At 34.9% G+C, this 13,106-nt stretch overlaps 1 protein-coding gene across 1 annotated transcript; it reads left to right on the plus strand.

Moving 5' to 3' along the window:
- The first annotated feature begins 11,427 nt into the window (after positions 1-11,427).
- On the plus strand, positions 11,428-12,414 carry LOC145296302 (somatostatin receptor type 4-like). The gene has a single exon (XM_080142502.1). The coding sequence runs from the start codon at positions 11,428-11,430 to the stop codon at positions 12,412-12,414; it is 987 nt and encodes a 328-aa protein (XP_079998628.1).
- The last annotated feature ends 692 nt before the right edge of the window (positions 12,415-13,106 follow it).

Genomic DNA, 13,106 nt, shown 5'->3' on the forward strand with positions numbered 1-13,106 from the left:
GATCATTGTCCTGTTGGAAGACCCAGTTGGTTCCAAGACTAAGTAAGGGCTTCTGCAGAAGGTTTCAGATTTTCAGTCAATATTTTAATGCATTGATCTTGCCTCATGATGCCATCCATAGTGACAAATTTTCCAATGCCATTGGCCGAAAAGCAACCCCAAAACATACCGTTTCCTTCACCATACTTCACCGTAGGGACTGTATTCTTTTGGGTTGAAGGCTTCTCCTTTCTCCCGCCACACAAACGACACATCTCTGCTGCTAAAAAGTTCAATTTTAGTCTCATCTGACCATAAAACTGAAGCCCAAAAAGTTGAACCCTTGTCAATAAACTCCCGTACAAACTCTAAGCGTGCTTTAACATGTTTCTTGGAGAGGAGAGGAGTCTTCCTTGGTCGGTACCCGTGTGACTTCCGTGTGACTTCAGTGCCCTCCTCAATGTCGAAACAGAAATTTTAATACCTTGATCGCTCAATTGTTGGACTACTTTTTACCAGTAGTTTTCGGGTCCTTTTTTCACTTCTCGAATGACTTGTCGTACAGTTGTGGGAGAAAGTTTCTTTTTACGGCCTTGACCCGTCAAGTTTTGAATCGTATTCAAAACATCATGCTTCTTGATAATGTTTCTCACTGTTAACACAGAAACTTCAAAACGCTTAGAAATGGATTTGTATCCACTACCTTTCATGTATGCATCCACTATTTTCTGTCTAACATCGAAACTGTGTTCCTTAATTTTAGCCATCTTTGCAGTCTGATGTTATTAATAAAGTGGAGGATTGACTAATGCACGTTATTTATAGAAGGCTTTGGTACGATCTAGAAGATGGTGCAATACCCAAATCATAATAAACAAGTATTATTTTGCATAAAATATCGTGAATTCTATGATAAAAATCATTGGTGCCAATAAATTTGAATTCGTCTGTTTTTTGTTATCATTAATAATATTTATTTTGAATATTTTATAATAAACTAAAAGTGTTTTAGGAGATCTGTACATGGGCGATATAAATATTCATCAACACTTTAATAAAAATAATTAGTGAAAAAAAAAAACGCAAAAATTTAAACGGTGCCAATAATTTCGGCTTTAACTATATATATATATATATATATATATATATATATATATATATATATATATATATATATATATATATATATATATATATTTAAATGAGGGGGGTCACCAACAATGTGTGTTTTTTTAACATTATTTTATTATTCTGTGTTTTTTTTTCATTAAAAATAATGTTTAGATCATTGTAATAATATTTTTAAATCATTGAAATCGTTTTTAACGTGTTTAAGACGTTCTGTGAAGCGTCATTTTCAGAAAGTATTTAAAATGTGAAATATTTAGAATATCCTTAAGACGTATTTAAAAATGTAAAAGAGCATTTTCGTAGTTCATTTGAAATGTTTCCGGGCGGTTGAAACATGTGTAAATGATTCTACTCTTCATTCGTATGTTCAAATTTTATTACTGGTTCGTTGGGGGTCGGACCATGGCCACTGTTGTCTTTTATTTGTTTCTCTCTCTCGCGTGCGCTCTCTCTCTTCTTGTGTTTCTACTTATCTTTCTTTGTTTTTTCTCATTTTTTTCCTTTTTTACTCTTACTTGAGTGAAGGTATGGGCACGTTGGTACTTGGTCAACTGGGTACGTAGGGTGTGTGACTGTGTGAGTGTGTGTGTGTGTGTGTTTTCTTGTGTTGGTCTGTAGAATGTGTGTTTTGTTTTTTAGTATTATAAAGTTATTTGCTTCCCTACGACTGCAACTGTGATCCAAGATCGTTTCGAATGTATGTGTGTGTATGTATGTATGTGTGTGTGTATGTGTGTGTGTGTGTGTGTGTGTGAAGAGGGGGGACCAGATCCTCTGAAACAAGGGTAGAGAGCGCACGCGAGAGAGAGAAATTTATTTATTTTTTGAATTCTTAGATTTTAGTATTGTGATTTTTCGTTTCAGTCTTAGACTGTTCGAGTATTCTTAATATTATGTTTGTTTAGATAAAGAGGTGTATTTATAAATATACACAGAGGGTTTTTTAATGTTTCTATTTATTTGTCTCCCCATGTGGGTATGGCCGGATCCAGGATCGGTTCTTAGTGTGGGGAAGGTCTTGTTCCCCAAAGGGGAGAGGACACTTGGAGAGGTACAGGTATGGGAGGAAGGATGATAGTTATCTCAGTCATGATTGTTTTATTTCTTTATCTACAAGAGAGTTAGGGAATTGATTATTTACTAACACTTGTTTTATATTTTTTAATTCATTAAAGAATATTTTTGGTTTGAGGAAATCACCTTTGCACGATCTATAAGATTCCTTATTATATTCGTTTTATAGCTGAATGGACATTCACTTTAAAAATTTTAAATACAGGAATTAACGGATGTAGTTTTTTTAAAAACGGAGGTGATAAATCCATCGCTACTAGAGTCAATGAGAACGTCTAAAAACGAGAGTTTATTATTAGTACTTAGTTTTATGTAAAGTTAAGAATTGAATTATTCTGAAAGATACCCTTTAAATATTCTATTTCCTCTGTGTTATTGACAAGAATTAGTATATCGTCTATCGAACGTAAATAGGTTTCTCTATTAAATTAAATACCTTGTTTTCTAGATCAGCCATATAAAAATTACTAAATGTTGGTCCCAATACGAGACCCATGGCCACGCCATCCACCTGTGTGTATATATTTCCCAGATGATCAAAAAGTGGTCTTTGGTTGTACACATTACTAATAATTTTTTTAGGATTACTGAACTCATTTTAAGTGGAGGAAGGGTCAGATTGTTATATATGTTCTCTATGATAATTTCAATGGTTTCATTCATTGGTATATTTGCAAACAGCTTTTCAACACCTAGAGAGGCGGTGATTTTATTGTCGATTTTAGTTACTTGTAGAATCTGCATGAGTTCTTCCGTAGATAAAGAAATAAAACTAGCTATTAGTAATTTGAATCAAATTAGTAATATTCAAGAAAATTATCATCCTGTTAATATATATTACCGTAACCAGTTACACAAGAACTAAAAAATCGATGAGAGTATTTTTACAAATATAATTCGTAGATACGTGGCTCCCAATAATAATAAAAAAATAAAACTATTATATATTATAAAAAATACAGACACCAAACCTTGTAATGAAAACAACATTTCGCAAATAAATGACCTGTTGGAAAGGACCAATGTAGTTTACAAATTTAGCTGCCCAATAGGAGAGTGTATCTCCAATATTAGTAGCTACATTGGTTCAACAACTAACACATTGTCGCGAAGATTGACTCTCCACCTCTCTGAGTCTAGCTCCATATCACAACATTTGAAGGGACATGGCTGCCAACATTCGGAATTTCGAAGAATTATGGTAGAAAATACAAGAGTATTGCAGAGTTAGAGAAATGTAAATAGGCTAAGAATACTCGAAGCATTGTACATTAAAACAAAGAAGCCGCAAATAAATAATATTAATTATGAGTGCAGCCGGAACATTTTGAAATGTTTGGGGTAAATTTTTGAATATGTATATGTCTGTGTTTGTATATATAAGTGTATTTAATATATGTAAAAAAAAAAAAAAAGTCCGCCGACCAAACTTGTAACAAGCTACCACGTGACTAGGAAAAATGTATATATACGTAATTTATAAAACAATTTCTACATTTATTTCTACAATATGCTTGAGGATGATAGAAGTACTTCTGTCGAAAGCGCTCGCGATTATGGATCCAACATATACAGTTACAAGAAGAACACAAAAAGGACCATTCGGAGATTGGAGAAGATAAAAAGGAAAATTGTAAAACAGAATAACTCCGTGCTATTCAATATATATATATATCTGTGTGCATGCGTGTGTGTGCAACGACCTAAGTGAATTCATGCTGAGTTTTGCTTTAAATAGATTGAAGAAAATAATTTAAAATAGAAAAGATAAACGTAAACAAACAAAATAATTGTAGCCACCGAGAAGAATTATCTTATGAAATAAACCGCGAACAATTTATGTGACAACCCCCCCCCCAAAAAAAAACATGGACACGACAACAGACCATGTATCGCATACGACCACGATACTGGTGCTAAGAACACTCCTTTTAGCAGTGATTGTGACGGCCATGTCGGTAATATTTCAGTATCAACATTTTAGGGCAATTATAGTAATTACAAGCAGTCGGCAAGACATATATATTATTTAATTGGAATTCATTTTTGAGATGAGTATTATTTATTAATTTATTTATTGCGGACGATTATCCTCATCTTTATTAGTTGTTGTTTCACAATGTTTCGGCCGACTATTCCTTTGGCCTTCGTCGTGAGACGACAATAACTATAGAAGGCAGTAATTGCTGAGAATGCAGTTAGAAGATTCGGAGTTACCGTCGTGGTTACCACCTAACGAAGGCGAGAGGAATAGTTGGCCGAAACGTCGTGACTACGTGAAACAACTAAAAAAGATGAGGATAATAGTCCCCAATATATAAATTAGTCGGCAAGATATTACTCATTAACCTTAATATCGCCGGTCTCCTCAATGGCTCCATCCTTAATGGCTCCACTGTGTATTTTCCTGGTGGGGCTCGGTCACAGACAAATGGTTACTGGGTGATATTTACTGTCAGATTTCAAGTATTATTCACGGAACGAGCTGGCCACCGTCAGTCTTGATCCCTATGTGGCTGTCAATCACCAAGTTCGTTACCGGAAATTATTGAAATTACATCATTGCCTCATTATTATCTTTTTATTTTGGTTTATTGGTTTATTTACTTTCTCGGTGCCGTTGTTTGTCGAAGACAATTACTTTATTTACTATATTTACGAAACATTGTCATATGTGGCATGTATTGGAAATCTCCAATTGTCTACGCCCTAGTAGGTTTGTACACACCGATCTTCAGTGGTGTCATATTGTGTTGGACATCGTACAAAGTCACCAAGACTTTGAATAACATGGGTAGAATAAAAGCGAGCCGAGGTGGATATGTGAAAATGAGGCGAGATGAGAAAGTTGTGATGTGATATTAGTTATAAGCGGTATCAGCTAATTTGTCGCTTGGGGGCCCTAGATTATCGCCGTCTACCTGATTGCTTTCAAGGCGATCTCACCCATTTTGGAGCCTATTGAATTCACTGTTGCCTGGTTGGCAAACTCGATTAGCTTTGTGACCGGCAATACATCAACCAATACTCATGAGGATTCCATACACCCGTGTCCGATCACACAATATATATTGTATATGTGTGTGTGTGTTTCATTCAATTCTTTTCTTTTTAAAATCCTAATATTAATATTTTCCTCTGTAATGCCCAAAATTTGTCATCATCTTTTTCATTTTGTACTTGAACTCTAAAACACGATTGTAACTTTCTGTTTTAATAATATTTCTAATTGTTTTTTAAACCATATCTCTTAATATATGATTACCAATAAAACCATTGATTTTGATCTGCTATATAATGTATTGTTTTCTTCATTTTAGTGTTGCTCATATATTTAAGATTTCTATAATAAATTTCACAGCCAAACAACGTCGCAGCCCACAAGAGCCAAGACAGTCAACGAACCGGAAATCCAAGACTCGAGTTTCGCCCTCATTTGGGCTCATTAGTTAGACACGTCGGAACTCAGGATTCAAAACCTGAGCTTCCTTCATGCGAGGCAAGCACTATACCAACTGAGCAAACGCCCAGCACACAAGAATTTCTATTAACCAACACAGATCAAGCAAACCGCTGCGACGTTGTTTGGCTGTGGAATTTATTATATACAATCTTTCACATTCTGAAAATCATATATATATATATATATATATATATATATATATATATATATATATATATATATAATATTCAAAGAACATTCTTACCATATCACCATGTCCAAACAAAAGACTACCGGAACAACAAAGACTCATGGACCCAAGGCTACATTTTACGACGAACCGGAAATGTAACGTACGAGGTAAATGTCCAAAATTCAATTTGGGTTGGATATTCCAACCAACTGCGGCCATCACATCTCCAAGACAGAATACTAGATCATTCTATTCCACTAAACATCTCGTTGAACACCTTCAACTTGCCGCAACAAACACCAGAAAGGGGATTAATTCTTTACTTCTTTGGGTAAAGTTGTCTCCCTTTGTCCGAGTCCTAGACTTTAAATTATCGCGACTTCTCACAAGATCAACGACCGGAAGCAGGAGAGTGGAGGGAACACAGAGTGACTTACAAAATGGAGGAATCAACATCATTCCCGTCCGTTTCAGTTATCATACTTGAACTTCTTACCTTTCATCTATTATGTTTGAATTGTCGTTACGTGTGTGTCTTCATAATACACGTGTATCGCTATGTAATAGTGAGTGATTTTCTTATTTTTCACAATAATTCCATGAGCTGTTTCATTTCATCATGTACTGCAAACATACCCACGTAAAGGCTGGACACTCTGCGATAAGATATTTACGTCTTATTGATCTTAACGCATCCCACTATATAAAAGCTCTTTGGACTAATTCTCTCTATAAAATATACAACATAAATAGCTTCCTCTAATTAGCCCACTCAAGTTGATTTTGTTTGTTTTTCTTTTAAAAAATGATTGATAATTCACAATTAATTTTTTTTACTTAATATTAATATAGCTCTAGGATGCATATAGTTATTGAGCTTATTATATATCTACAGTACTATGGGCACTGTTCTTTTAAAAGTATTAATATTATTAATACATTAAAATAAATCCTGCTCTTTGGACTCCATGTCTAATTCCCTCAATAAAATATAAAACATAAATAGCTCCCTCTAATTGGTTCATTCAAATTAATTTTTTTTTTACTTTTGAAACTGATTGATAATTCATAATTATTATTTTTTTTACTCAATATATATACATATAGCAGGCTACTTCATTCTTGGACAGACTACGGAGACCCACGAAGGGTTGCTTGCACGTGAAATGTTTGCGGCAGGTGGTGCGTAATCTCCAACCACACCTCTCCTGAGACGACATTGTTAAATACCAGTGGCAAGTGAAGTACAGGACGACTGGAAACAAATACCGAGATAAGCGGAGAGCACATATAACGCCTAGAATTCCCAAATAGTCACCCATCTGATACCAAGCAGGCTCAACGTTGCTTAACTTCGGTGATATATATCTTTTTGAGTGTTTACAATTTTATAATGACTATATAAAGAACAAATATATTTAACTAGCTAACCTGTTTTGCACATCACTCACGGAAATTAGGCGGGAAACAATAACAAACAAGTGAAGCATGCATAGTCTCCAGTGAGTGCAAAATGAACGAGGCATAAAAAATGACTAAGTTCGGCATTAGACCCTCCCATTTAGCCCCAAAAGTTCCCAGGGGGCGTCATATCCTGGTTAAAAAACAAACAAACAGTACAGTTTTAGGACTTAACATATGTAAATTTGAATTCTACACCATGCAAAAAAGAAACGACTGAGTTTGCCCCCCACTTTAAGCCCCAAAAGTCCCTCTAGACCTTAACATATTTAAATTTGAGTTCAACACGATGCAAAACTGCTAAATAGACATACACAGAAAATTGTGGACAAATATGGCAAAATAATCCCAGAAATGGAGTGTTTTTATTGGCTCTAAAAGAGCCACTGAGGCACACTCAAGAGTTATCGTGAAGTATAGACAAACAAAATTATATAGAAATTAGTTAGTTACAACTTTTTATAAAGTTTTATAAAAATCTAAGGCATCAATTTTTTTTAACAAGCATAAAAGTGTCAATTTTAGTCATTTAAACCCGATAGGCACCCTTAGAGGAGCAACCGAAGTTTTCCCGGAAAATTCGTCCTGTTACATTTTTACTCATATCATGTTTAATGTTTGTGAAAACTTTCAAATAAATTCCAAGGCGTAGTTATTGAGAAAAGTGCGGATCAGACGATCGGACGAACGGACAAGGGTGAATTTACAGGTCCACCCTCCTAGAAATAGAAATCACATTAAGTCATTATATTAGTGTTAATGTTTGAATTTGTTTCTTTCCTTTTTTTTTTCTTTTTTGTTCTTCGCCATATTTTTTATTTTCATATCTTTTTAATCGTAATTTCTTAACCTCAATTTAGCTCTGTTGACCAAGTATCGAAACCGGTTAGTTAGCCTTTTTATGCTTTGCTTTTTAATTCATGTTAAAATTAGTCTTACAGTATGACACGCAAAAAGAATAAAATCTTGGATTACCATGACGAATGTTTTGTTACGAACTTAAAATTTGGTTGTTTATGAATAATGTATTTGTTTTTAAAAAAATCCGCACTTGTTTTCTGTCGTTTAAGCCGTTAAATTTTGAATTTGCGTTCCAATATCAACAGTGCTCATTAATTAACAGGTGGTTTTATATTTTGTGACACGCGCGCGTGCCAAACATCTACACTGTTTAAGACATTAAACCTTAAAACTTTGCTTCAAACAACATCTAAAAGCATTTCAAGCATTACCGTTGGATAGCTGGAGTTTATATATATATATATATATATATATATATATATAAATATGTATGTATATATATATATATATATATATATATATATATATATATTTCCTCTTTTTTGTTTTATTTTACTTCAGTCGAAGTTCTCAGAAATCAAGGGGCCCACAACCTGGGGCTAACACTTGAAGTCTATATGAGATACATAGATATTCGAATGTTCTATTTAAGTTCTTTATCTCTCAAACACTGAGTAAAGAAGTTGGGAACATAATTTTCCTCTCCCCAGTTAACCATTTTTATGCATTGTATTATATCTTTTAATTTGGTCTCTTGGTCTTACTAAATTCCAGGACAAGAATTTATCTAGTCTGGTGGAGTATCCAGCTTCGTGCTATTACTTGAGGTAATATCACTTGGAGAAGGTGCACCATTCCTCGGAAAAGCTGTGGGGTAGCCATAGTGAGGAGATCTTATTTGGGCTGCGAATACAAAATGTGATTTTGAATATTTGGTCAGGATTTACTTCTATGGAAAAAGTATCTTCATGCGAGATTGTTCTAACAAAACCCTGTACAGATAGACCTTAGACACTCGAGGATAGTGTCTAGTAGGCATGTGTGTGTGTGTTCTGTAAAGTCTGACGAAGTTACTGGATCGTTAATACGATTCGGTAACCGAAACGTGTGACTATACAGATACAACGGCAATAAAAACATAAAACACATATTTGCTCTGCAATAGTATTGAGTACTTTCTCCAGGTTTTTACTAATTACCATTTTTGCTATATATATATATATATATATATATATATATATATATATATATATATATATATATATACACGTCTGTCTTGTATATGTACGTGTCTGTATTTCTTACATGTATCAATATATATTACATGGACTCGTGTTTCGTCTAATGGTTTACATAACAGTCTTGATATTTTTTTTATTTATTTGCGGACAGTTATTTTCATCTTCATTGTTGTTGCTGTTTCACCACTTTTCGGCCAACTCATCCTCTGACCTTCTTCATGTAGTTAACCGCGACGAGATTTTTTTTACACAGGCATAACCACATTATCAAGGCCAAGAGGCCACTCAAGGATAAGGGTTAAAGAGTGTACAGTAGAAATTGGACAATATAATAATCATTAGTAATGAAAATTCGGTAAATTTGATAACTTATATGGAACGGCTCATCAAGAGCTTATTTACGTTAGACTTGAAGACAACCATATTGTACTCAGCCGCAAAGCAGGAAAGCGGAAGACAATTCCACAGGCGTGCAGTTCTAAGAAAGAAGCTTTGTTCATTAACAGTGGATTTTATTTCACTTAATCTATATAATTATTAAACTCTGTGGACCATCTGACCGCCCTTACTTGCATATTGTCTATCAAAAATATTGTTGTCATGGAAACCAGCCTGTATTTAATAAAATTCACAATTTTTTTCCGCTATCCAATCACATTGGGTACAAATGAGTTTCAGTTTTTGTTTAACTTGTACCCTGCAACCTCTTTCCCACAGAAGAGACGTAGCGAGCCTGTCATTGTTCTATCGTTACTTCCATGGCAGGTGCTCGTCTGAGCTCCATTCTCTGGTCCCCCCCTCGCCAATCTTTCTCCAAAAACACCCGACTAGCTGAAACCACCGTCAGTAATTTTCCCCACTCCCTATCTGTGCCTAAATCAAAACGTAGATACCATGAACAAAGCTTCTTTCTTAGAACTGCACGCCTGTGGAACTCTGTTCCGCTTGCCTGTTTCCCTCCCGATTTCAACCTGGATGTCTTCAAGTCCAACACAAACAAATTCCTAATGAACCGCCCTCCCTAAGTAATGACACCTTACCAATTCTCCAATACTATTGCTACACTATCCCTTTGATTACTGTACACACAATGACCCTTATCCCTGAGTGGCCATTGGGCCTTGATAAGTGGTGAACTCCATGTAAAAAAAACAAAAAAAAAACAAACAAACATATTTTCAATCATGAAACTATGTTTTGTTATGTTTTGGTTTCGGTTTCAATTCTAGATGATGGCACTCAAAAAATATTTTTCTACTTCTGAAATTATAACTATAATTTGCGTAACTTAAAATATATATTTTTAATTTATATTTTTCTCTGTAGGGTGGGGTTGGGCAACCGATTTTTAAAAAATAAATTAAATTAAGACAGCCGGGATACCCCCTTAGGATTATGGCGATATTTCTACGGTCGCATCAGATGGAGTGGGCTGAGAAGAGAGAGCGAGTGTGAAAATAATTCGCCAACGTAATCAGATGGCTTTCCGATCTGTGCTTTAAGATGGAAACAAAATAATCATTAACAAATTCCTGTTTCCACATAAATTCAAAAAGAATGCACCCATTCCATTTCAATTACACATGCAACATTTGAATTATAACGGCTATATTCAGTAAACATAAAACACAATAACAACAGAAGAAAGGGCATCCTACCTTTTTAAATGTCTAACGGCAATATGACGTCAAAATATCACTCAACTGTTCAACGCTATGACGCGATAAAAATTTCGATGCTAACGGTTATTTTCGTTCTGAAATAGAACGAAGACTTCTTTTTCACATTACAAACACAACTAGTACATTTTCAAATATTGTACTCGTACTTTATTTTACGTATTAATTTGTATGTATATACATGTGTGTGCATACGTGTGTGCGTGTGCGTGTGCGTGTGTGCAACCACTTAATTGAACTAATGCTGGGTTTTGCTTTTGATGGATCAAAGAAAATAATTTGAGATAGAAAAGATAAAAGTAAATCAATAAACTATGTTGTAGCCACCATAAGGAATTATTTTATGAAATAAACAACGAAATATTTATGTGACAAAAAACAAAAAAAAAAAAACAAAAACAAAAAAAAAACAAAAAACAAAAAAACATGAACACAACAGCAGACAATGTATCGCATACGACCACGATACTGGTGCTAAGAACACTATTTTTAGCTGTGATTGTAACGGCCATCATTGTCAGTAATATATTCAGTATCATCATTTTAAGACGACTGCGGGAATTACAAACGGTCGGCAAAACATTGCTCATTAACCTCAGTATCGCTGGTCTTCTTAATGGCTCTGTCGTGTGTTTTCCCGGCTTGCTGGCCTCAGCCACAGACAAATGGTTACTGGGTGATGTTTACTGTCAGATTTCAAGTATTACTCACGGAACGACCTGCGCTGTGTCCATTTGGTGTCTGGCCACCGTCAGTCTTGATCGCTATGTGGCTGTTACCCACCCAGTTCGTTACCGGAACTTAGTGAAATTCCACCATTGCCTCATCATCGTCTTTGTATTCTGGTTTATTGGCATATTAACCTTCTCAGCGCCGATGTTTTTCGAAAACAATTACTATATTTACCAACGAAACATTGTCATTTGCGGCATGTATTGGAAATCTCCAATTTTCTGCGTTCTAGTTGGTTTGTACACTCCAATCCTTAGTGGTGTCATATTGTTTTGGGCATCGTGCAAAATCACCAAGACGTTGAAGAACATGAGTAGGATAAAAGCTGGACGATGTGGATATATGAAAACAAGGCGAAATGCAAAAGCTGTGCGCACGTTAATGATGAGCGGTATCAGTTACTTCGTCGCTTGGGGGCCTTACACTATCGTAGCGTATCTGATTGCTTTCAAGGCGATCCCATCCATTTTGGAGCCGATTGAATTCACCGTGGCTTGGTTAGCTAACTCGAATAGCTTCGTGAACGTTCTTATTTATTCGGGCAACTTCAATAGCTTTCGCAAGCGATTGCAAATTTACATACCTAGATGTTTCTTCATGAAAAGCAGCAAACAGAACACCGTGGAACCAACCAGTATTATTGAGGATTCCATGCATCCGTCTGTCGTCACACAACTATAAGCCGCTACTTTCAAATTATATACACGCCCGTGCGCGCGCATGTGTGTGTGTGTGTATTTTTCAATGCTAGTGCACTTATTGATCCGTGTTATTTTTTCAATAGTATTTTTCAAGTTTAATGTTTTATGATACATGTTTGTATTAAATTGTAAGGTTAAAGTACAGAATAGGTACAAAATACCCTTCCTCTCCCCATGTTAATAATCGTTATTATTTTAGCACGGATCAATATGTGAACTAGTACCCTTTTTCTTTCAATTCTTTTCCTTTTAAATTCATTAAAATGTTTTCCTCGATAATATCCAAAATTTGTGATCATGTTTTCGATTTTGTATGCAGTACCTGAAAAGTATAAAATGATTGAAACTCTTTGTTTAAATAATCTTTTTGCCTGCTTGATATAGTCTTTGAAACCATATCTTTACACATTTTTTTATTAGCCTATGGCCTTGATTTGATGTATAATATTTTGGTTCTGTTCTGCAGATGCTGCACTTAAGATAATTTGTACGAGTCAATGGAGGAAAAACTTTCTATACTGGGACAATTATTATTTTTGGTCACAACGAGAGTGCCCCCTTTTTACCCTACTTTTAGGGAAACTGGTTTACCCCCACATTAAAAACGGCCTAGTGCCTAATTTGCTTTGGTGGAAAAGCAAATAAATACAAATAATATTTTGGTTCTTCACT

The sequence above is a fragment of the Euprymna scolopes genome, chromosome 16 (genome assembly GCF_053919585.1).
Source record: "Euprymna scolopes isolate OS-2025 chromosome 16, ASM5391958v1, whole genome shotgun sequence".
NCBI lineage: Eukaryota > Metazoa > Mollusca > Cephalopoda > Sepiida > Sepiolidae > Euprymna > Euprymna scolopes.